The 26,963-nt window shown below is 40.1% G+C and overlaps 1 protein-coding gene across 23 annotated transcripts in view; it reads right to left on the bottom strand.

Moving 5' to 3' along the window:
* RBFOX1 (RNA binding fox-1 homolog 1) overlaps window positions 1-26,963 on the bottom strand; it is a 2,071,930-nt gene that overhangs the window by 1,055,379 nt on the left and 989,588 nt on the right. Inside the window, exon 1 of one of the 23 annotated variants that reach the window (XM_040458721.1) lies at window positions 22,989-23,378. The exons of 21 other annotated variants lie outside the window; for them this stretch is intronic. In XM_040458721.1, the coding sequence (XP_040314655.1) occupies window positions 22,989-23,033 (45 nt within the window). In that variant the 5' untranslated portion in view covers window positions 23,034-23,378. Of the gene's footprint in view, window positions 1-22,988; window positions 23,379-26,963 lie in introns of those variants that run through there. One more of the 23 variants, XM_040458720.1, reaches the window with a different exon arrangement.

Below are 26,963 nucleotides of genomic sequence, written 5' to 3' on the forward strand. Positions count from 1 at the left end.
TTGTTTTGTTTTGTTTTGTTTTGTTTTGTTTTGTTTTGTTTTGTTTTTTTTCATTTTTCACACACCCAAAGCTTTCCAAGGGTGCAGCACTACTTACAAATGACATAAACCTTCAGCAGCCCTTCTAGGTACTGGCAATGAATTGTTTTTCTTTTCATAATAGACTGGGACAATGAAGCAGAGATTTCTCTGTGCCCAGATTTGGACTTTCTCCAACCTTTAAACTTTATTGCCCTACAGAGTATCCAACTGTGTGGAAGGGATTGGATCATTAAAATTCATTTGGGACTGAGCCTCCAGAGGAATATACATACTTTCATCCTACTGACTTCTCCATCAAATAGAATCCAATAGACTACAGTTTCTTAGGGAGTCATGAACAAATGAATGATAATAATGTGTTGTCATCTGTTCATCCTGTCCCTCACCTGGTACCCCCTGTGACCAAACGCACATGTTTCTTAGTAAGGGGGCTTAGCCAGGTCAGGGACTCTGCGTGTTGTCAAGAACAGGAGCAGACCTTGGGAATTGGCTTCTATGGTACTGCATGTGACCTTCCATGAACAAAAGCAGTTCAAATCTCAAAAACACTTCAACTTGAAGTTACTGAAAAGCCAGCTTTCAGATACGCTCGCAGAATCCAATAATGGTTCTGTTATAGTTGTTCAATGCCAGCCATATGAGACAAAAGTGCTAATAAAAATAAATCGTTAAAATGAGAAAGAGAGAATACATATATTTCTACCCTTTCCCTTCTCTATTGACTCTTGCCAAAGAGCTTAGGTAATAGGAAGTTAGTCAGAATCTTCCAGTAACCATGAGATTCCATAAGACAGCCACAACTATGTAGTTGCCTCAAACACAAGAACACCCATGCCCTGAATTGTATGTGGCCAATTTTCAGGGGCTGGCTATCTTCACACCTTCCTTTGAGTAAGAATCCTAGTATTCATATTTCCCCCTCATTTTCAGAGTTATAATTTATTTTACATTTCCTCTAAGCTGGCTCCTCCTGAATTTTAAATCTGTTGGCCAACCCTGAAGAAAGCCTTTATTAGACCATATGATTTTATTGGAAGATCCTGTCTGTCTGTGTACTTGGAAAACTTATAACAAAAGAAATTAAATTATTTGTTACTTCTTCAAAACAAAATCAGGCCTTTCTCAAGGTCAGTTGTAGATTTTTAAATTTCATCCAAAAGGATGGGGTCATTTTGAAAAGTGATCTTGAGTACCATAACAATAAAAATCTTGTAAAATGGAAACTCTACATTAATTCAGTAATGAAAAACCAGGATAGAGACCTGAGGCATATAAAATTAGTAACACTAATGATAACAATGGCAAGCATCTTTCTTCTTCTTATTTTTCTTATTATTACATATGTCTTCTTGATTTGCCTAAAGTATGGCAAAGAATTTATTCCATGAACCTAGGGGAAGAGTGTTTTGGTTTGCAGGAAGTGCAAATGCAAAGGTTGATAATGACCTTGGCATGTTTTAAGATAAACAAGAGAGACGAAGGCTGGAGCAGAGTATAAAAGACACAAAGTATGAAGAAATGAGGTCTGTGAGGAAGGCAGAGACCAGATGTCATGGGACCTTATGGAATGCAGTCATTCTTTTTTTCCCTCAAAGCATAATGGGGCACCATTGGAGAATTTTAAGTAGGGGATTAACTGAATTGATTTATAGGTTTCTTTTTTGAAATTTTTTTATTGTGGTAAACAAACATATGAAAGTGCCAGCTTAACCATTTAGGGGCATACAGTTCAGCACAGCTGAGTATATTATAATTGTTATGAGGCCACTTATCTCAGTGATAATTATAGTTTTTTGTTGTGATGATTTGACTTTCCCCCATCCAGTGTCCATTCCTAATCCCACTCAACTGTGTGCTGCTAGGTCCTGGGTTCACTGTCACTTTTTGTCCATCATTTAACACTGGCACCAACACTGCGCCCCAATACTTAGTAGGACCTTGATGTATGTGAAATCAATGGGTTACCAGAACCAATGTCTCCAGGAAATGCTTTTGTATGATTCTTGTGTATGTGCTTTTTCCCTTTTTCCCTTTACTAAACTATTGTTGAATTTTTAGTCTGTACCAAAGAGTACTTCACTTTTTCCACTGAATGTTTTATGAAAGGGTGTTCTGTCAATTTAAGTGGGTAGCATTCCTGAGTGCTGAGCCAATGCCTTGTTTGGTCTGCATTATCCTCTCTTGCTCTTGCTCCTCTTTCCAAACTTACACCAGTACACCATCATCTCTGCCTAGCTGTGGTAGACATTGAGCAAGTGCAGAGCAAGCAGTGTCTAGAAACTGCACTAAAGAATACCTAATACGCTTTTCTACTCCAAAGTTAACTGGGATAACATTGTTAAAGAAAAGATCCTTCCAGAAACCCATTTTTACTAATCATTAATTTGTGTATTTTTAGATTCTTTTTTTTTATAAACAAAGCTCAATTGAGTTATGAATGTCAGAGTGAGAATGAGTGCCTACAAGCTTTACATTTCTGCTATTGACTGTGACATACTGAAAGTGACAACTATATAAAAGTGATTGACAATCAACAGCTTAAAGGAATACTTCAAATCCATCCACTGAGCAAGAAGCTGCATAACTAGAGCAGAATCCCCAAGTCTGGCAAAGAGAAAAAACAATTTGAGTGGACTTTGTTTTTCAAAAAGAAGTGTCAATTTGTCACACTTTATTCTGCTTTTGTAGAATAAGGTTTGCAAGTATGCAAGTAAATGCACCGACATCGAGTTTTCAGAAAACCAGTATGACAATGGGAGAACTCATCCTGTAACTGCTCATAAGTTGCCCACCTATCTACCAGTCTAAAGCAGCAAACAAAACTCAGTGTATTTAAAAAGTAGATGGGCAGAACTCAGGCTTAGCTCCACCCACCAGTTATTCTGAGCCCTCTGCATTTTTGAGTGCCATCTAGTTTCTCATTAAAAAGGTACCACATAGAATTCCTCACTCTCTCACTACTTCCATAGTCTGCGCATCCATATGCCAATGGAAGCGTAAACCAGTGCCAGCAGAATCAGAAAAACAAACATATTAGCTTCCCAAATTGGTTTCTGAAATAAATCAGTTGATATATAAGGACACAGGAATGTGAAGTTGAAGCTGGAGGCAGCAGTGTACTTGATCCAAAGCTAACAGGTTCTCAGCAGGAGAGCTATGAGGATGCTCAGAATCAGACATACTTCTCAGAGCACTATTGATGTTGGCTCTACCATGCACGTGTGCAGAACTTTTTGAAAATATCTGAGCCCTTATCTTAGTGATGTCCTGTGTCACTATGGGCACAGGACTACCTTACTTCTGGGTTGACATGTCACTGAAGGAAGAAAAAAATATATTTGCAAGAGTGCTTAAACTTGGAAAGACAAGGAGGATGGATGCATAAGTATATGCACATTGAAAGCTGTTCTTAAGGGAAAGACTAGTCTTGGGCATGTCAAGTGTAATTTTAGGAGGAAGAGCTAGCCTAAGGACAGTCCTTCTTATAGGGTTTCCTTTCTTTCAGTGTATTATTTGCCTTGAAGAGGACGGGGGTAGGTTGTCAATAATGGCCACAAGCATATCCCATCCCAGTTTGCAGATACCTTTTCAAGGTGAGTTTGCTGCTTTTTCCATTGCTATCTATCACTCTATTCCTTGATTCTGGGCTTGGCTGCATAACTTGCTTTGGCCAACCACGTATTAGCAATGTAATATAAGCAAAGGCTAGAAAATCCTTGCAAGTCTGTATGGAAACCAATTTGACAATAAATTTCATATATTGAAAAAAAATAAAATATATAAAAATAAAAATAAAAAAAAATAAAAAATAAAAAATAAATAAAAACTTGTCTCTAAAAAAAAAATCCTTGCAAGTTAGATATTGTCCTGTCACTGCACTTGGAACTCTGAGACCCAAGATAGCCTGCTGACCAAACCTGAGCTAACCTGCTAAGGAATCCACACAGAGGAAAACTGAAGCATTCCAGAAAATCATTAGCCATGTGAGTAAAACCATTCTAGACAATCTAGCCGCAGTGGTATGAGTTAGCCCAGGTGAAACCAGCAGAAAAAATGCTCACTTGAACCCAGTCCATACTGCTGTCAGAGAGAAATATGAGCTACTAAATGATTTTTGTTTTAAGTCATGAAAAATATTTCAACTGTTTGTTACATAGCAAAAGCTAACCATTCAAAATTGTAAGTGTTATGAATCCCTGGGCTTCTGCAATATTTTCTGTAAAATTAATTCTAGAGAAATGGAAGAGATGAAGAAAGCCTGTTCCTAAATAGAGATTTGGGGGGGGTGCTTAATATTAATTTTTAATAGTTATTTTATTGGAAAAGTAATGCACACACATGGCAAAAAATTCACTGAGTACAAAATGACATATGATGAATCATGAATCTCTTCTTACTCTGGAGTGGCATCCCCCTTCTCTCAAACACTCATTATTTCCAGTTCCTTGTCTGTCTTTCCAGAAGATACCCAGGCATCCGTATGTGTAAGTCTTCATACGCAAATATGACCATACTACATATATTACCTTCCTTTTTTGACTTATTTACATCCATCCCTATATTAATATCTGAGTTGATACTTATCATCTTTCCATAGTATCACATTTAGACTTCCCTCATCCTTTATGTGGCTACATAATATTGCAGACAGTCCCTGATTGAGGATGGCTCCACTTACAGTTTTTCAACTTGAAGATGGTGTGAAAGTGCTACGCATTCAGTAGAAACCATATTTTGAATTCTGAATTTAGATCTTTTCCTGCACTAGCAATATGCCCTATGATACTCTCTCAGATGCTGGCAGTGCCAGGAGCCAAAGTTCCCAGTCAGCCACAAGGTCATGAGGGAAAACAAGCAACACACTTACAACCATTCTATCCCTAGACAGCCATTCTGCTTTTCACTTTCAGTACAATATGCAATACATTACATGAGCTATTGAACACCTTATTTAAAATTTTTTTTTAATGTTTATTTTTGAGACAGACAGAGACAGAGCATGAAAGGGCGAGGGTCAGAGAGAGAGAGAGACACAGAATCTGAAGCAGGCTCCAGGCTCTGAGCTGTCGGCACAGAGCCCGACACGGGGCTCGAACTCACGGACCATGAGATCATGACCTGAGCCGAAGTCGGACGCCTAACCGATGGAGCCACCCAGGCGCCCCAATGAACACCTTATTTTAAAAGAGGCTTTACGGGGTGCCTGGGTGGCTCCATCAGTTGAGCGGCTGGCTTCGGCTCAGGTCCTGATCTTGCGGTCCGTGAGTTCGAGCCCCGCGTTGGGCTCTGTGCTGACAGCTCGGAGTTTGGGGCCTGTTTCAGATTCTGTGTCTCCCTCTCTCTGACCCTCCCCCATTTATGCTCTGTCTCTCTCTGTCTCAAAAATAAATGTTAAAAAAAAATTTTTTTTAATAAAAAAATAAAAATAAATAAATAAATAAAAGAGGCTTTACATGAGATGATTTTGCCCAGCTGTAGACTAGCATAAATGTTGTGCATATGTTTAAGGCAAACGAAGCTAAGCTATCATGTTTGGTAGGTTTAGTGTGTTATATGCATTTTCAACCCACAATGTATTTTCAACTTATGATAGGTTTATAGGGACACTGCCCCACCATAAGCTGAGGAATACCCGTACTGTGTACAAGTTGTAACATGGGATTGCTATCAAATAACAAAAAGCCCAATTAGTATTTGGATTCAATTTAGAACAAGCAAGGATAGAACAAAATACCAAGAAAGAAGAGTCCTTGGTCCATGCCTGAAAAGGAAACAAATACAGATGGACCACTGAGGCACTCACTTGTCAAGGTCCTTAGTGGTGAAGTCAAGACCTGAGCTTCTAATTATATCACTGTTTTGGAGAGCTTCTTATTAGGCTTCCAGAACTTCACAGGGTTAAGATTTTAAGCCTTAAAGGAGACACGGCAAGGGGACCATGATGTCAACTTTCTCTGGGACCTCAACTATCACAGTTAATAAGCATTCCCAGAGATGGATCTGCACAGTTTCCCATGGGTTAGAAACATCTTTTGGAGTTATATTACCTTTCTGTATCCTTCCACTGTCTGGAGCCAATGTGTGAAGGACAGTCAAGGTCATGTTAAAACTCCAGTTAGGCAATACTCTGGTCAGAAAGGAATAGCTCAATCCACTCTCTAGGGAACTAGGAAACCAGGGTTTCACCCCTAGGAGCCCTCAAGCAGGCCATCGAAGTCCAAAATCCAACTTAGCTAGAATGTAAACTTGGCAAGAGCAGGAATATTGTGTATCTTTTTAAAATTATTATTAAGTTTATTTATTTATTTTGAGAGAGACAGAGAGAGTGCAAGCAGGGGAGGTGCAGAGAGAGCGAGGGACAGAGAATCCCAAGAAGGCTCCTGCTGCCAGCACAGAGCCCGAAGCAGGGCTCAAACTCACGAACTGAACCATGAGATCGTGGTCTGAGCTGAAATCAAGAGTCAGATGCTTAACTGACTGAGCCACCCTGGTGCCCCCAGAAGCTTGTCTATCTTGTTGACCACCACCTCTTTACGCTACAAAAAGCTCTATCAAGTATTTAATGAATCAATGAATCCAGGAAAGAAGGAAAGTCATAAAGGGTTATGCAAATCAAGAAAAAATAAGTACTCCTATTACCAACAAGAGTCTATGGAAAGAATCACTCTTTTTTAGCAGCTTAGAATATGAAAATGGGGTATTTTGGCACCAGTATAGTACCCTAAAAATGTGTTTGAAATGAATGTATGTCTTAGAATAAAACCAGAAACTTTGATAGATGGGACTCTTATGTATAAGAACTTCTAACTGGCAATTTGCAAAAAAGACACATCACAATGTTCTGTAAACTTTCAAACTGAAGGTCTAGGGTCAGGCTAAAGATTAGAGAGTAAGGGCAAGAGCCACTACTGGCCCCCTTTGGCATCCCAACATGCTGAAGCCACTCTCTGAGGAAAGGAGTCTACCAGGAAGGGTAGAAAGAAAAGATGGGGCCATTGTTGGAGCAGCTCCACGAACCCCAAACTGAACAAGATATAGGAGGCCCCGGAGTGAATACAACCATTTCCCAAGTGCTAAGATAAAAGAGCATGATCTTACTAAAAAGAGGCAACTTTAAAACATGGTGATTTATCTGCTGCCCACATATCAAAGTTGGTGTTATAATCTTTGGAGGGAAGGAGAATGATATCATCATTGCATGTGGTGAAGATGTTACCAAATATTGATGTCAGCCTTGAAATCTTCCAAGACCGTTATACTCGTGTGTTGAGTGCTTCCTCTCTGTGTCTCCACATCCCTGACCTTACATTCCCCACACCGCCACTGCCTCTTACCTTGGTTCTTCCCCATGACTGGTCTTCTTGAGGGAAGGACTCTCTAATGTATTCACAAGCACATGGAATACACACGGTCAGTACTTACTTATATTTCTGATGAGACATTCTTACCCATTGCTAAACACTGGGTATTAGATATGAAATTTAGACTCACTACTGGTGCTACTGGGGACTTGACAAGAGCATATAAACATTCAATGAACACCCTCTAGTGAAGAATCTCGGAGAAAGAAAGTGTGTGCATGGGTGCAGCAGAATAGAATGTGTACACACTGATGAATGGCATGTTGAAACCAGATGGTCTTCTTCTTACTGGAAGTTTCAGTAAGTTCCTACGGATTTTGCCAATTAGGGGAAGGATGGTAGATCCTGTCTTTACAGGGTCAGCATAGTGATTGGGTATTTAAGAAAAGATGGCATGACTCAACAGGTTCTAGAAAATGTGTAAGAACTCAGACTTTCAAGAAAGGCTCTCTTACTTTGTTTTAACCAAGGAGAATTACATTATCCACCAACAATTCACACACACACACACACACACACACACACACACACACACACACAGAAAGGAAGAAAAGAAAGAGAGAGAGAGAAAGAAAATGAAATATTGTGCTAAATCAGTGGTGGTGGGGTTCTATAACCAACATCCTGAGAAAGGTGGACATCCCTCCCAGTGGCAGAAGGTGAACATCAAAGAAACCCCTCCTCAAAACAGAGCTTGTCCAATGTGCTCACCCTTACCGCATCTTTTTACCCGTCTCTTTTGTAATCTAAGCAGGTGACAACTTCATTCAGTTGTTAGCAACAAGAGGAGGTATTGATTCCCTGCGAATGCCCTAATGACTGGAGACTGGGGCACAAACCATAAATGGAGACTTTCTGATTCCAAGTGAAATTATAGTTTGCCCTGTGAGATTGCACAATAAATCAGGGGAAAAACCAGCCAACATAGGACTCTGGGGTCACTGAAGTGATGTTGACACATTACAATAATGAGAACTTGAAATACCTCATGCCCTATTGATTTTTAAGCTGAATCATTCCCACTGCAGAAGATTACAAGACTCTGTCTTGGAATCATGGCTCACACGGGAGATGCTGATGAAAAATACACCCAATCCAATCAAAATGAAAAGCTTTACTTGTACTTATTACAAATCTAATACCATTGTCCCTAGGCTGTGTGATAGGCACTTAACCTACAATGGGGAAAAAAAACATATTTTTTCCTTTTAATTAAAAATTTTTCATACCTTTTTTTCACACATAGCTCTTTGCCGAGCCTACAGTAGAAAACACCCCAAAGAAAACAGGCACAATGGCTCGATTAGTGCATAAAGGGCAATTTCTTTATTCTTTTCTAATTCCCGGGTAGCTTTCAAGTTCCCTGTATCACCATATCATTTGGAAGAATGGTAAATCACGTCCTAACAGCCAACTTATTTCCTAGTCAATAGGAAAAGATACATTCCACCACCATCTAGCATCTACAGTAAACAAAGAATGCCTTGCTGATCTTTCCTTTTTCCCTGAAAAGTGCTCCATGAAGCTGAATAAACACAGTTGTGGGAGGCCAGCTACTGACATAAGTTAATTACTAACCTGTCACACAATCAGAGAATGGTAATAATTTATTTTCACTGTTGCATTAACCGTAAGTCGCTCTTTGCCAATAGGGTGTGCTGGGGGAGAAGGCGCTAGAACGTTACTGCTTGCCGTACACCCTATAGAAGGTTGTATCAATATTTTAGTTGGGAGATCAGATATAAATGGTGTCACTGCTTTTACTATGCATATTGTCCTGATCATAATTCAGGAAATAATTACCCACATATCTCGGCTTCAGGAGAAAGGGAACTAGCAGGTAGAAATAATACAGTCTTTCCTCACAGGATTCCGAAAATGTTACCTAATTATTATAGATGCAATTATTACTTGAGTTTGCCAGGATTTAATATATAATAAATATTCTGGCACAATCCAATATGATCATACATTCTTTGAAAACACTTCCTGAGGTCTTAATATGGGCCAGGCATTGTGCTAGGAATCAATTATATATTGTTCACCTGTTTTCTGTTTTCATGAAGTTTATAACCTATCATTACAATCTAATTGTTGAGATGAACACCTGCAGGCAAAACCTATGGGTCTAAAACAGCCCGATTATAGAACAAATCTTGATGTCCTTCTGAGGTTGACTGAATAAATAATGTTGCTTACAAGCTACCTTGCCTTTCTTTCCTCTCAGATTTCCTCCTTGTTTCTTCCTCTTACCTTGATCCGATGATATTTTGCTCTTCTTGAACATGTTTCTGCTTATAAATTTCCCTAAATTGTGCTATTTCATTAATTTTATCAACTTCAGTATAGCTGCCCAGAATTTGCCATCTTTTGACATGGGTACAGTCAAGACCTAGGTTCATACATACGCCATTAATCCATTTATTATGATTGGGAGTAAGTGATTGATTTAAGATGCTTTATCACACTTGCTGGTAGGACATAATTCAAAAATTGCTATAAAGGAGGCCTCTGGGGATTGCCCCACACGATCTTGTTCTGCTGTAGCATTGAAAGAGCTGCTCTTGGGGCGCCTGGGTGGCACAGTCGGTTAAGCGTCCGACTTCAGCCAGGTCACGATCTCGCGGTCCGTTGAGTTCGAGCCCCGCATCAGGCTCTGGGCTGATGGCTCGGAGCCTGGAGCCTGTTTCCGATTCTGTGTCTCCCTCTCTCTCTGCCCCTCCCCCGTTCATGCTCTGTCTCTCTCTGTCCCAAAAATAAATAAACGTTGAAAGAGCTTCTCTTCTGTCTTCAATGTCAACTTCTTCCACAAGCCTCCCTTTGGCTTTCAAGAGGTCACTGACAACTTTATTTACAGGGTGAAGAGGTAGCTGAGAACTCAAGGCAAGTCTGTGGAGGACATCAAGCTCGATGTTACATTTTAAATCTGCTTACTTTTGACCCGCCTGTCCCAGCTAACATCACCTTGGGAAGTCCCCATCAGACAGCACTGAACAAGCTTCTGTCTACCTAGTGTCAGTTACAGAACACAGCGGCTAAGCAGCTGTTTATGGACTTAGCCTGCCTGTGGCCAGATCCAAGGTCTACCGAGCATGAGCTGTGCAGTCTTGGCTAAATTGCTTTACCATTTCTAGCACTTCTAGTTCATCTGTACAATGAAGACAAGGACCACCCCTGCCACATAAGAATCATGGGAGGCTTAAATAAGCCAGTTAATGTACAGCGTCTCCCCTAGTGCTTGTCAGATACTCAGGGCATTTTAGCTGTGATGTTTTTTCCCCAAGAGCATCAGGGCCTTAGCTTGGAGGCATTTGCTTTGATTTTCTGAGCTCAGTTCAGCAAGGGGCAATGTGATGTAGCAACAGTTTTAGGTAACCGCGCCTCAACTGATACGTTCCAAGTGGGCAGTCAAATTGATTCCCATCTGAGCATTTCTATATTAGCAAGACCGCAACATAGCTATTAAAAGTTAGGGACTGAGGAACAGCTCTAGCTGTTTAGAAACACAATCTAGCTATTCCAGAGACATGCACGCCTAGCACACAGCAGGCTCCCAATCCACTTGTTCAAATGAATAGCAAAAAGTCAAATGAAGCACAGGAAGAACAGATGAAATAAAGTTCCAAAAATTAAATAATACCACTATTTCCTGTCAAATAGATCTCTGCCACCATTTACATTGCTGATCTAGTCCGAGTTTATGAGACAGAAAAAAAGGAACATTTGCAATTTATAAACGCCAATTTATAAACACCAGTGCTGGAGGCTGTGCCTTCCAAATTCCCCTGGCCATTTTCTACAAGACACCCTAGAGTAGCACATATCTTTCTTGTTAACATTTCATGGAATCTTTCCATAAACATACGCTTGTTCTTGTCTTCAACATTTTGTCCTGTCACTGCAACAGATGGCTTTACACTGGAGCATATGAAAATATTAAATACTTTATAAGCCTGGTGGAAATATGAAATGCCTTTGGAGGAACGAATAGCTCCATGATTAATGTAAAGCAGCCATGCAAGATTCTGTTAGAAATAGGTACCTCTGTGTTGTGTTGTTGAATAGACATGGTCACCATCAATTCCACATCTTCAATGAAGGTAGACAAATGACAAGGGGCTCAGTTTGCCATACGACAGATTTGGGGCATGCCGAAAGGCAGAACATACTGCCTGTGAAATAGTGCAGTGTGTAACCAAGGGAGAGTTGTGAAATCTACCTCTTGGGAGATCTAAAAGCCAGAAGAAGACTCCATCTGGCTGAGATGGTCAAATAAAGTAAGCTTAAAGACAGAGCAATTGAATTAAAGGGCAGTGAAGTCAGCCAGCTGATTGTTCTACAGACCCAATTCCAGTTCTTCTTTCTTTTCAGAGCCAACCTGAGAGATGTTTCCGCAAACAAATGAGAGTGGCCATCTCAGCGGACCCAGAGGTATGACCAATACCTGTGATCTGTGAATGAGGTTCAAATCATGGGAGTAGTGGTTAAGGTGATGGCTTCTCAAGACAGACTGCCTAAATGCACTGGTTGTATCATCTTGGCAAGTTACTCAAGCATTCTGTGCCTGATTCTTCATCTGTAAGTGTGGATAATAAGAGCGTGTACATCATGAGGCTGTTGTGAGGACAAATGAGTTAGCATACACAACAGGCTTAGAATACAGACGGGCATATGGTGGATGCTACATAAATGCTGGCTATTCTCTATATTTAGTGCTGTGTTTATGTAGAAATAAACATTAAGATGTGGGTAAGATTTTATGTTTTTCCTTTTATTGGTTTGTGTGCAACTGGCATTGACTTCCAACGGGCGCAACATATTAATGTTTTCCATAATGTTCATGAATCAAAAATCACCAAAGCCTGCTCCTGGGCATTTATCCCAGAGACATGAAACTTGTGCTCACAAAAACCTGTACAGAAATGTTCATAGCGACTTTGTCTGTAATAGCCAAACACATCCCAGATGTCTTTCAACAGGTGAATGATTAAAGAGCTGTGGCACATGCATACCATGGAATACTACTGAGCAATAATTTAAAAAAAAACACCAAATAATTGATACAAACCATAACTCAGATAGAACTCTAAGAAATTATGATGGGCAGATACGTCAATCCCAAGAAGTTAAATACTGTGTGATTCCATTTGCCAACATTTCGGAATGACAGAATTTTAGAAAGTGAGGACAGATTAGTTGTTGACAGGGTTTAGGGATGGAGGTTAGGGGTCCTTATAATGGAAGTGATCTCTGTCTTATCTGTGATGGTGGATTCATCAGCCCACACATGTGATAAAGTTGTGTAGAACTAAATACACACACACAAATGAGTGCAAATATATCTGGGGGGATCTGAATAAGATCAGTGGATAGCAGCAATGCCAAAATCTTGGATGTAATGTGATTCTATGGTTTTGAGAAATAATACTCTCGGGGGAAACTAGGTAAAGTGTATAAGAGATCTGTCTGTATTATATCTTATGACGTCAGGTGAATCTACAATTTTCTTGATAAAAGTTTCAATTAAAAACACTGCCAAAGCCTACACGAAGGTGAAGAATGAGTGTTGTTAATCCACTTAGGGGACAACCAGCCTCCTTCCTGTATTTTCTGGCATTAAGTTAACACCACTTTTTAAGAATCACCCTGAATCTCTGTAGACAAATCACAAAAGTATTTAACAAACTTAAAAAATATTGTCTAATGATGCATAAATTATACTGATTCCTTCTAGGTTTGATATATTCAGTTGGTGTGTTTAAAGGAATTGAGGTCTGCTGAGTGAAGCACACAGGTTTCTGAAGCAATCTGAACAGCGCCTGCCTTTCTCTGAAGTGTTTTATTATTCCGAGTCGGGCCTGCTGAATCTCCCAAGGTATGAAGTTCAGTTCGAGATAAAAATATTTTATCTGCCCTTACAGCAAATTGAAAGGCTATATAAAGGGTTTTGTTATTGCAGTGTTTTCATAAATATATAGTAAACATCTTTCACAGTGGGAAATTCAGCACAAAATACAATTTTCATACACAGCCATTCATGTGGCTTGCACAGGAAGATGAAATGACCCAGAGATGAATAAAAAAATAATAGTATACAACTTTTAGCAGCCCACAGTCCCTGACAGACACGCGCAGCTGGAAGGATAAGGATCATGATTTTGCAGTACCTCCGATGAATGACAAGTGTCTGCAGCATCAGGGGAATTTTGTTCTCCTGTGTGGCCAAACCATTACGGTTAACAGTTAGCTTTATCATTTTCAGAAATTGCCAACACCCAACCACATCGTTTCAGAACACACATCAACCCAAAATCTTAACCAGGACACGATTTTAAATCAACCCAGTTTTAGGTTTCTTTACCTCCTTTTCTAAGTCTCTCTTAAGCACATTTTCAAAGCAATTTGGGCTAAGTTCTAACATACAATACCAATGTTGATATCTAAGGTGATCTCTATCCACTTGGGGGTGAGGGACTGACCATAGGTGGTTCGACAAATGGAAGCTCTCTTTTTTTTTTTTTTTTTTTGTTCTATAAACTAAATACTTTTTTTTTATTATCAAAATAGTGCCTGCTTGTTGAAAAGAAAAAGGAATAAAGGTTAAATTTTTTTAACAGTTTCATCGAGGTATAACGGATATACAAAAACTTGCACACATTTAATGCATATAATTTGATGAGTTTGGATGCAGGCCTGAATCTACCCATGATTCCATCACCATAATCAAGGTAATAAACACATCCATCGTCTCCAAAAGTTTCCTTCTGTCCAGTGTGCGTGTGCGCACGTTTGTGTGTGTGTATAGGACAGTTAACATGAGATCTGCCTTCTTAACAAATTTTTCAGCACACAATGCTATGTTTACTCCAGGCACCATGTTGCACAGCAGGCCTCTATAACTTATCTGTCTTGAATCATCCTGAAAGCAATTTCTCTGTGTCTCCCCTGCTCCCCTCTTAGTCACATGCCACAGTAACCACTGAGGTGGCCACCCTCTGCAGTCCCTTAGTTACCTTTTGCAATTGTGCCATGTGTATAAAGAGTTTGCATATGTGTGTTAATTTTCTAACAAAGTTTTCCTAACACATTTCTGCAGTTTGGACTCTTGTAAACTTCCCACAGCTCAGCCACTGCTTCAGGACATCCAATCCCATACTGTTAGACACTTAATTTCTTCCAGTTTTTCTTCCTGCTGCACACTATGCTGTAGTCAACCAACATGCATCTTTGCAAACTTGAGCAATTACATAAATCCTGGAGGTGGAAACACCGGATTAAAACTTACTTTTATATATATATATAAACATTTCCAAATTGTCTTCCACAAAAGAATGAATGATTCCACAGTCTCTTCAACAGTGTATAAAAAGCCTGTTTCATCATATTAGTTTCTAATCTGATCTAAGAAATGTTTATATATATAAATGAAACTTTCACATATGTACATATGTGAACATATATTGTATCCTTGCTGGTATTTACATTTATTTTTCTAAAAACTATTTTCATGTTCTTTGCCAATTTTCATTCTGTGTCATTAGTCAGTCGGTCTATCTATCATTTGATTATCAATCCTTCTACTTACTAGCTGTTGGTAAACCTAGAAGAAAAATCATCTCAAGACTGAGTCTTCCCTGATGAAAAATGAGTATAAAGAACGCTCTGCCTCATAAAAGTACTGAGAGGAGTCAATTCAGTAGTGTATATTCAGAAGTTAACACAGTGGATAGCTCATTGCAAACACTCAGTAGACAGTATCTGTACTAATGATAATAATAATGCATAATTCTATATATTGAGCAGTTAGTTAGTGCATTGCAACAAAGCTGGCCTTCTTTTCCCATCAGCAGCAAAGGTTGAAGCCTGAACTACTTATAACATTGAGGCAACCTTTATATTTTAGTTCCTTGGGGAAATGTGATAATAGAGACTCAGCCAAAACTCATTTTCCCTTTGCTGGACACATTCTTTTTAATGGCACACAAAGTTTATCACTGGTTGTCTCTATTTTTAAGTAGATTCACACTAAATGTGGAAATATGCTAGAAACCAATTCCATTAAATATGGAATTAAAATGGCCATTTTAAATCCAATTTCCTTTTTTTATTCAACTAAGTGAAATATATGTATTTTAGCACAACAGACTAATGGACAATACTTACAGAATTTTATTGGGTACCCTTAGCTATGTGAGTTTATTCCCCCTTATTTACCATTGAACAATAAATTCTGGTTCAATCTTAAACCACTTCCTGAACCAACACTTAGATGGAATAGGTATTCCACAAAAGCCAATTCAACGAACTGTATTAAAAAAGGAAATTTGACGATAATGGATCCAACAATGGTCTTTTGACAGTTCTGAAATGGGATTCACTCTGCTTTCTCTGTGTAAATGTGAGTTCACTGGGCCTGAAATACTTAAGAACAACCACAGTGGTTTCTACTTCCAGTTCAGTTCCCATAATGTCCCTGGGTTGGGGGAGGGTGGCTCAAGAGCCCCTTTCCATGGCTTTGGCAAGGCTGGACGGCCACACCATAGCCGTTCAAGGGCAGTGGCCATTCCCTTCTTGTAGGAAGGAATCTGTGGCTCCCCTTGTGTAGAATGCAATCCATTCTTGTGGTTCAGCATCTTTGAGCTTTCTGTGGGGCAATGCATAGTGAGCTATGTATCAACACTGAAGTCATGTGAAGTCTGGGTTAGAAGTCTGAGGAGGCAGCTGGCAGGGAACTACTGTCTGTCAGATAGGTGGGTGGTTCCTGCTGCCACCACCTCCTCTTCGTCCAATATTTTGTATTCAAGATGTAAGATGTTTTCTATTAAAGTACAAACCCATGCATACCCTTGATAAGAATTCTTTTTAAATACAAATTCTTCCATGTATTCATTCATTCAACTGAAATCTATTAAGGTTCTCTATGCCCATCTTGGTTTTCTGCCCATCCAGGTACCCATGTTTAATAGCAGACTTGCAAGATCTTTTCTTCTCGTGACACAGAATGAAGGTGTGTCAAACTGGCATTTCTATTTAAAAATCTACTCAGGGGCACCCGGGTGCCTCAGTCAGTTAAGTGTCTGACTTTGGCTCAGGTCATGACCTCACAGCTCATGACTTTGAGCCCCACATCAGGCTCTGTGCAGACAGCTCAGAACCCGGAGCCTGCTTCGGATTCCGTGTCTCCCTCGCTCTCTGCCCCTCCCCTGCTCAAAAATAAATAAACGTTAATTTTTTTTTAAAGCTACTCAAATTGTTTTTCTCTTCATCAGTTTTACTACATACTGGATATTCAGCAGAGCATGGGATTGGCTTGGTTGTTTCCATGGTCTTAATGAGGGAGAATAAATGGATTGACTTTAGCACGATCAAGCTGGGAATCAACGTGCCCACGTCCACTTGGTTACGACCACATTTGGCTCCCTACAAAACTTTTAAAGCACCAGGAAACCAAAGAGTTAAGTTTCTTGAAGACCCCTTAGGGGATGCAGTTGAACAAATTTTATTTTTCTAATACCACTATTAAACAGAAAATAGAGCAAAGATAATCCATCCTGTAAATTATGCCCTTCTGAATGCTACTGTTTTCCTTCGGCGATTTTTCTTGTTGGAGGTGGTCATGTAAAGAGAACCTCATAAGTCTTCCTGATCCCAGTTCAGGGTACGTTTACAAGGAGTTAAGTACAAAACAGAGCTGTGGGCATTATCATTCCCTCTCAATTAAAAATGGTTAAGTTACTTTACTTAATCCAACACCCCCAGAATGAAACTGAAAATGTCTTTTTTTCAAAACTCAGGTGAAGATGTGCCTACACAAGCATGCTTCTGCACATCTACAAATTGAAATGATTAAAGAGCATGGCAAGACAGGAGCACAGACTGCAGAGTTAATATCCCAGCTCTGCCACTTAAAAGCTGTGTGACCTTGGGCAAATTATCCAACTTCTCCGGACTGTGGTTCTCTCCTCTGTAAAAAGTAGTTAAGAACAGTATCAACCCCTTAGGCTTAGTGTAAGGATTACATTAATTAATATTTTTAAACATTTACAACAGTGCTTTGCACATATGAAACACTACTTAAGTGCTTATCAAATAAATAAGCAAATAAGCCTCTGAGCCAAACCTTGAACGATAAGGAGAAAATAATGGTGTCTGAGTGCTGAGGAGGAACAAGGAAAGTTCTTACAACGACTGGCACAGAACTCATTTTTTGATGGTGCATTTCTATTGACAGCAGTACCCTAGGAAGAAATTTCATTTTTCAGCACTCGTAAGAGGTAACACTGAGTAAATTGGGGAAAAGTAGGTACTTTAATCACAACGACCCATGTCATATTTATAAAGAAAGATGTTCAGAGTAGGCAGCAGTAAAATTTTAAAGTCAAAGTTAAGACAATATGGACCTTCTGATTTTGCATGATGATCCCATTCACAGTATCCAACTGGAGATTTCAAAAGTTTAATAACTGAAATTCATGTACCTTATCCAGTCTCTTGAAAAATCAGACCATGTACATATTAGTCACAGCATCACTGATATCGCCTAGGACAGGATTTCTCAGTCACCACTGCTGGCGTTATGGGCTGGAAAATTCTTTGTTGTTTTGTCCTGTGCATCCTAGGATGTTCAGCACAATCCCTGGTGTCTACCCAGTAGATGCCAGGAGCACCCCCGGTCCCAATTATGACAACCCAAAATGTCTACAGTATGTTACCAAGCGTCCTTATTGTAGTGCGGGGAGTGAGAAAATCGCTCATCGTTGAGAACTACCTGCCTATGGCATCTGTTGACTACCCGTTTTGTGTATCTTTCTAAATTCACATTAATAAATTTCAACGGTATCTTGGTATATTGGAGTCAGAAAAATATGGAATCTAATCTCTTACTCTAATTATAACAAGTCTTGAAGATTGCTTCTCCATCTCTAAATTAGGCATACAGACACGTACCTTGCAGAGTTAAGAACCAGAGAAAACATGCTGAAGCTCTCAGTCCAATGCCCGACACACAGAGGCAGTGAGTGCCCAGGCAGACATCAGCATTGTATCCTTATTCCTATTACTGCTGATATATTAACACATCACCATCTTCATCATCCTCGTCATTATAATAAAACGGAAAGCCTCTATTGCAACATTCAGATAATTATAATAGGTACAACGGGTACTCTCATCTTGTTAGCCGAATAAGCAACTGATTTTCTTAAAAGTAGAGATTTCAACTGAACAACAAAGAAATCCATCCCCGGGTAGCAAATGCAGATGCAGAATTATCATGAAGAGAAAAAGAAAGGCTGGCAGAGGCCTTGCTGATAGATAGAGGTTCTCTTTCCAAAGCAAACACCAGGTGTAGAGGCCAACTTGACTCACTTGGCTGTTGCTGGTTTTCTGTACTGGACGGACAATGCAAGGCAAAAGTATTGGAGCTTCTCGATTGTCTATGTCTGTGCATATATAATCTCTGTGTGATCAAAGTGTATCAAGGCAGCTTAGAAAATTCAACCAACTTACCAAAAACTGCAGTAATTTCAATGTGGCTCATTGGGAGTACTAATTACTCTGTAAGTAAAAAGACCCATTGGAAAGAACAGTGAGCTTTGGCTAATTAGATCAACATGAATACAGAATTCAGACTTTACTTCTGTTCAAGCAGAGAAAAAGTAATAAACATAACCACTCTTGCATCATTAAAAAAAAAATCACTGCTACCCTTGGAAGAGGGATATACTATTTCTGCTGTAATTATATCATTTCTCAAAAAGCCTTTCCTGGCCTTCATGACATTGGAAGTAGCTGAAAGATTACTCACCACCGATTAATGTTAGGGAACTAACGACTGTTCTCGCTTTTCCTTTAAACTCAACTGAAATAATTTCACAAGAACTTGCAAATACAAAATTGTGTTAAGAATGTCCAATTGGTCCTATTTACATTTGCTACATCAAAGTATTCAGACATCATAAGTAAATGTGAAATGGGGGCCTTCCAATACCTTATAGGTTATGCAAACACCTAACCAGAAAGAACACTTTGAAATTTTTATGGAGCAGGAAAAATTGGAAGTGTATTAATCTAGGCAGTGAAATTGGGCTTTTTGTCATGTTTAATTGCTTGAATTCATAACCTAGTTTTGCTGAATCAAAAACGCGTTGCTATAGCTGACACAAGCTGTTTCAGCTTTTTGGGCAAGTGCACGCACACGCGCGCGCGCGCACACACACACACACACACCACAACTTTTCATGAAAACGTTAAATCTATTAATAAAAAAGCACTCCTGAAAACTGTTTGGAACACTGCAGCTAGTGAATAATTAAATACAAAGGTTTCCAAGCTGAACCCTACATGTTACAAGCTGACTTTTAAAGAATTACTTATTTTTTTTTAGTACCAGGCAAACAGAGGGAGGGGGCAGCATGAGCATCAGATAGGCAAGACTGCTATTTTGTTACGTGATTTAATTCAAATAAATTAAAATGCATGATTAGAAAATTCCTGATGCCCTTATTTGCTCTTGTTTACTATTGCTTATAATACATGCAAACGCTCAACTCTGCATAAAAATGAAGGAAAACAAACAGAAGGACAAAGACTTCTATCCATAAATATATAAAGACCTGATGTATTATAACATCCTGGAGTTTTCAGATCTGTAACAAAATAAAGTTGGAATTGCAAAAAACTGCTTTTCTCCCTATTTATTTTTACATTGGTTGAAAAACCAGTACAAGATGAGGATTCAGGTCTCCTAAAAGGAATTGCGTTTTAATTCTTTCAAAGAACTTGTTTCGATCCACTCTGTGACGACTTTGAAACTAACACACATGAAACTGTTAAAAAACAAAATAGCTACAACTAAACGTAAATAGAAGTTTAATAATAATAAAGCCTTATTATTATTTCATAAAAAATCCTTCCTCTTTTGGATCACATTCCATTTCTCTGGTACTGCAAACTCAACTGAAATTCTAATAGAAAAATTGTAAATTTTGCAGAAAACAAGACCAAAATGATCTTTCACTGGACGTTGTAAATAGCTATTTAGTTCAAGAATGACCCATCCAACCAGGTTCTCTGTTATCAAACAAAAAATGACAAGGGATATGTACGGATTCTCATAACCTCAAAATATGACTATTTATTGTCCAAATCTTACAGTTGTAATTTGGAAGAAGGCAATTGCAGCAAAAACTCCTTTACACGAAATCTCCTTCAACTTTTGTGTCACACTCATGGAGAGAGAGGAAAAAAAATTGGAAAGAAAAATAAACTTATTTTTGTGATACTTAAAGCTAGCCCGTAAGTGAAGACTGATGGTTGTTTCTCCCAAGTCCAAGTAAATACAGATTAAAATGAATCCAGCTTCTAAAATTAAGACAGGTAATAGAGAAAACAGAAGTTTGAGGGATAAGGTTATAGTAGACAAACATAAAAATATGCTCAGCCCAATAAAGTTATAACAAGCAAAGGGCAATGTTGTAAAAATCCATCACTTGGTGATAAGAGAGAAAAGATCCAGCTCTTTTCATGTAACATAGGCATCCTCCAGAGTCAGTTTGCTTGGTTAAAATCAAATGACAAGAAAAGTTTGAATATTCACTTTTATTTACAAGATTAGGGTACAGCAGATTGCCTGGTATTAATTAGTTCTTGTATATGAACGGAGAATACAAAAAAAGAAAAAGAAAATCAGGTTCCAATCAATTATCCCTTAGGGTGCAAAACATTTGTTACAATAAAAATGCAGTAGTAGAAGATATCTGGAAAGCTTTCTGTGTCCTACGTACAAAAATAAAGACAGATGGAAAGAAATACAGGTGGATGGAGAGAGAAGGGGGATGGACGGGGGGGAAGATGGAAGAAAAGAGAGGACGGAGGAGAGAGCAAGGGGGAGAGAAAGAGAGAAAGAAGGAAGCAGGTAAGCAAGGGAGAAAAGAAACCTTTGCCCATAGGTAATACTTCCCTCCAACTGTTCACAGAAGCAATCTTCTCTTCATAATCTATGAGTATTCTAATATAGAGGAAGCACTGGCATGTGTGGAGGGTGTGAGTGGGCAGATAAGAGTTGAAAAACCTGCTTTCTGTATGAAAATCATGAACGCTGCCCAAATTCCCCATGAAAGCCAGCTGTCACTGATTGACTGTAGTTTACTTACTTGAAGAACAACCCTCTTAAAACTTAATCACAGCAAAGGCAAGTTAGCCCATTTCACAAACACATTTACACTCATGGCCTTTGGATTTCCAAAGATACATTTTGATCAAAAATAGGGAATCACAGCGGAGAAAGACTTTATAGTCTTAAACCAGTTCACCACCCAGCTACCCAAATAAAGAGGATTACACAATCATTTTTGATGGCCTCCGTTATAGACTGTGTTCATTTCTGTGTGACCAAAATTAAAACCATGTGAACAGTGAGTAAATTATGAGATATCTAAAGATACTCAGAAAGGGACTCTTTCAGGAAGTAATTTAATGAACCATTCCTACTAAGATGATTTTGCTAACAAAACTTTTGGATTCAGAATTCTCCTGGGGTCCTTCCTAAGTACGGGGGAGGCACTGATCTTTTGTCAACAGAAATTAGTAAAACCACCAGTTTCACAGTAATCTGGAAATAATGGCTGAGGGATAGGCTGAGATTGAGCCTCCCAGGTGATCCTCCTAGGCCGATAAATGTCGTAGGCAACACTTTGCATATATATATATATATATACATACACATATACCAATACTGTCAATGTAATTTCTCTTCCCTGGGCATCAGGCAAAGCAGAGGAGATAAGCACAGAGCAACCAGCACGGTAGACATGTTTACACAAACATGCAATACATATTCCCACACACGCACACACATGCCCCATCGGAACGTGAGCGTGCCAACTTTCCAAAGGCACGGCCCATCTGGCCAGTCATTTCGTAAACCTCCCATTTAAAGAACCGCGCAGCTCTTGCAAAACCCCTGCGAGCCTATTGGGACTTTTACGGGCTTTCTTACAAACGCTTATTCATCTCTAGAAATAAAGTTAAACGGAGCCAATGAGAATGGGCAATGAAGTTCCCCACTAACTTCTCTCGTCAGTAAAGAAAATCGATTCATCTCCGGGCTCCCCTGTAGCCACAAACGCCCCTCACCCTCTCCGGGCGTCCCGCGCCCCCGGGTGCGCCCGGGGCGAGCCGTGACCCACCCTCCGAGGTCCCCGGGCTGGCCTCACGTACCGGGTCTCACTCACGCGCTGCAAATGCATCCGCAGCCTCCCATCGCCGCTTTGGTTTACCCGGATTCCTGCCGCCGCCAAGTCCCTATTCTAATCAGCAGCCCCGAGGCGCACACGCCGCCACCCTCTCGGCGTGAACGTTGGACAGCGGCTGACGGCGGCTCCTCTGCCACAGGCAGCCAAAAATGTCAGTTTGCACACTCCTCCCCCCTGTCGCCCGCCCCCGTCCCCGTCCCTCTACCACCCCCTCCCGCGAGTCAGTGGGCTTCAGGAAGCCTCTGCAGAAGCAGCTTTCTCTCCATCCCTCGCTCTCCCTCTCGGCCTCTCCTTCCCTGATGGTGTTCAGAGCCCTCTTCTCTCGCCTTACCTGCAGGGCATCTCCCACGACTGCAATTAGCTGCCAAGATTTCATTGTCGGCTGCAAAGTGCCTCCTGTTTCCTCCCTGGGAGAACACGGGAGAAGTCCGAGGCAACAGCAAACGGCAGCCACGTGCTAGCAATGTAAATGACTCCAGTCATCCGTCGTGCGCGCCGTGCCTGCGCTCGCCCTGGCTGCCTGACACCACCGCCAGCAGGTGCAGAACGCGCCGGGAGAGAGCGAGCGAGCGAGCAGCCGGAGCAAGGAGGCATTCAACGCGGAGAAGCGCACAGAGGGAGGCCACCAGGGTGCCGGGGACGCTGCCGCGTCTGAGCCCGGCTTCCAGGGCGGCCCCGGCCTGGGCGCCAAAACACTCGCCAAATTGGACGCCCGGTGTTTTTGCAAAGTCTTGCAGCCCAGGAAAGGCGGTGGGTGCCGAGGCTGCGTGGGTCCCGCCTCCTCGCTCCGAGGCACTTGCAAAGCGCCGAGCTGGCGGCAGTATCTCGCCGCTCGCCCTCCCTCTCCCTCTCCTGCACGTGTCCCTTCCCTTGTTCTTTCAAGCATTAAATATGTACCACATGACAGAATAGGGCACCTTGCACGGTCCTCCGAGTCCACACTTGACAACCAATTTTAACTCACGAGCAGTGAAATGTCTAAAGGCAGGATATAAGCACTTCCAATTACTTACACTACTCCTGCATTATTCAAAATGTCCACGGGACAGTATTTATGACTTCCAATATGCTACTCCACATATAAATACTAGTAAAGGATGGAAAACCCCATCACTCCCTTCCCCCCTACACTGTTGATAGGCTTTCCTCAGTGTTTCCTCCAAGATACGATTACACTTTTCCACTAGTTAAAACTTTGTGGCCTCAAATCTTCTTACACATTAACTGCTAAATGAGAATGCTCTAAAATTTGACCCTGCTTTGAGGAGGAAATATCTACCATGTCCTGTTGAACTTTAGAGATCACCTGTGAAAAGGTATTTACCTTGATTATGGCATCAAAGTAAATGTCCCCAAAATCCACAAAGATCTGTGACTTTGTTTGTTTACTTACTTACTTACTTACTTACTTACTTACTTACTTACTTATTTAAATGGGAATGAGTTACACCAGGCTCTGGCTATTCCCAGTCTGAATATTGCATTGGTTAGAGACCAATCAACTAGATGGGGGAAGTCAGTCTTTTGGACGTAGGAGAATTAGATTTTTTTTCTATTTCTTTATAGTCAGAACTGCAAGCTATGTACGCTAATAGGGCCTTGCTTCTTCAAGCACTCAACAGTTGACTAGAATGGAACTAAATATGGAAGAAATGTGTATATATAGACTATATTCAATTAGCAGTGAAATATTCATTGGATTCCTGTGCCGTCTTCTTGGTTATTTTAGTTACAGGCCTTGTGCACAATTGATTAGGATTTTATATGTCGGTAAGCAAATTTTAAAATGCTAATACATCTTTCAAGTATTTATTTGCACATTTATTACAGCCCCATATCTTGAGGCAATATTTCCAGGGTTTTTTTTGGAACATGCCAAGTCCTTCCATAACCATCAACCACCTGTGTCACACCAGTAACAAAATGAGAAGAGTTTTTTTTTCCTTCTATGCATTAAGATTGTTTTAAATATTGCATTAATACAGGGTTTAACTTGTTCCTTATGGAGTTAAGGAAAGTTGGTGCATGTTTTCTCTGTCTGCCTTCGGTGGGGGCAGTGGCATTTAAAGGATGCTAAGATGGCATTAGGTAGACCTTCCTTTCCCAGTGATGGTTCAGTACAGAGTACACTAAATTCTCTGATGATTTAAGTTAAAGTCTAGTATATGCACATATCAGCTCTGGGGTCAATGGCATTGGGTAAAGTGGCAAAATGTTTCTAGATTTTAGCTTAACCAGAACCCCGTGTAATTACAGAGATGCACAAAATAAAGCTGCAGTATTGCAGCAGAAACTGGCATTCTCAGGGGAATCATTTGATTCACAAATCAGCTCACAAAAGCGAGGTTATTCGAAGTTAGGGATGGTGGGGGTGGCGGATGGAAAGATAGCAAACCCTAATTACAACCCCATTGTCCCCGTGTTCCCTGGCACATATGGCCATTTAATCACGGAGTGTGACAACCTTGGCAGATGTTGCCAAACCTGGTTATTGATATAAATTGCTATTCTCGTGTGTAAGTGCCCGAGCAGAGACCTAAAACAATGTCCGTGCTCACCCAAAGGGAAATAAAAGGCCACACGAGCATCTGTGGCAACAAGACGATACAGAGCTAAGGTGGGTCCCTTGCTCCGTCCAAAGGAGAACAGCAATGAATGAAATCTCCAAACCAAGGAGACAAAGCCTCCCTGTGGGAATGTCAACTGGTATCGTCACTGCAGAAACCAATTTACTGGTAGCTATTAAAACGGAAAATGTACACAGGCTACAGCCAAGCAGTTCGACTTCTCTGCCCTAACAAAACACGTATAAGCTGTGTTCATGAATATACCTCCACCACTGCTTGTTACAAGGGAAAAAATGGCAAATACCTACCGGCATAAAAAATGCAATATATCCTGCGATGGAATACTATATAGCAGTGAAAATGACTAAAGTGTGAATAATCCATAGCTATACAGACACAAATATGTATAAAGATGAAGAGACCGACTCATACTACAAAGAACAACTATATATACATTTTTTCAGTCAAAATTTCACTGAGATAAAAATGCAAGTTTTAACTGATTCATACACTACGGGACTATTTATGAAATAAAATGCAAAAATGAGGTAATAGTATAGATTTTCTGCAGTTATATAAATATTTATGGATATATAGAAAACGATCCAGATTCAGCCTCTGCCTGTTTACACACAGCTCACAAGCTCATTTTTAAAAAAATACTTCAAAGGTGAAAAAGAAAAAAAAAGGAACAGGAATATATAAGGGCACCTGGGTGGATCAGTGGGTTAAGCATGTGACTCTTGAATTTGGCTCGGGTCATGATCTCACACTTTGTGAGATTGAGCCCCACATCAGGCTCTGTACTATTGGCACAGAGCCTCCTTGGGATTCTCTCTCTACTTCTCCCTCTGCCCTTCCCCCATTCATGTATGCTCGCTCTCTCTCTCTCTCTCTCTCTCTCTCTCTCTCTCTCTCAAAATAAATAAACTTAAAAGAAAGAACAGGAATATATGAAAAATATTTCAGATTTCAATGTCCCCGAAAGAAGTTCTCCTGGAAAACAACTATACCCATTTGTTAATACATTGTGACTACTGAGCTGAGTATTTATGACAGAGACCAAATGGTCCACAAAGCCTAAAATATTTACTATCTTGCCTCTTACAGAAAAAGTTTCCCAACTTCTCATCTAGAAGAATGGGCCCCAAATTCCTAATAGTGTTTAGAAAGGAGAAAGGCACTGCTGTTGATGGAGGAGGTTGAGAACTTAGTTTTCCTTTAAAAGAACATTGATATATAAAAGGTCATATATGAGCTTTATGTACACAAACCCTTTAAAGGGTACACACACACACACACACACACACACACACCCCTTTTTAATAAAGTCTGTATGTGTATAAAACCTTAAAAATATGTATTTATTTAAATATACATATGTATACACACACACATACACATAGCCTTTTTGATTATAAAGGGAATGTGTGCACTACTTTTAAAGTGTGTGTGTCTGTGTACATGTGTGTGTGTCTACACACATATATTTATATGCACCTACCTGGAAGAAAACATTCAAAATTGGTGGTTCTTGGGGGTGGAAATGAAGATGCTTATTATAGTCTTCTTTGTTATTTCACGTTTTTGTCAATTTCCCCAACAGATGTAAATGTAAGAAAATGGTGGATGCCCCTGGCCATGTGAGCTGTGACAACTGCCACCATGCCAATGTGTTTTTCTCCCTCAGAAACTGCCTTTTCTCTTTAAATGTTGAATGATAAGACCTTCAAAAACAC

The sequence above is a fragment of the Herpailurus yagouaroundi genome, unplaced genomic scaffold (genome assembly GCF_014898765.1).
Source record: "Herpailurus yagouaroundi ecotype Mexico unplaced genomic scaffold, PumYag 222, whole genome shotgun sequence".
In the NCBI taxonomy this organism is placed as follows: Eukaryota; Metazoa; Chordata; class Mammalia; order Carnivora; family Felidae; genus Herpailurus; species Herpailurus yagouaroundi.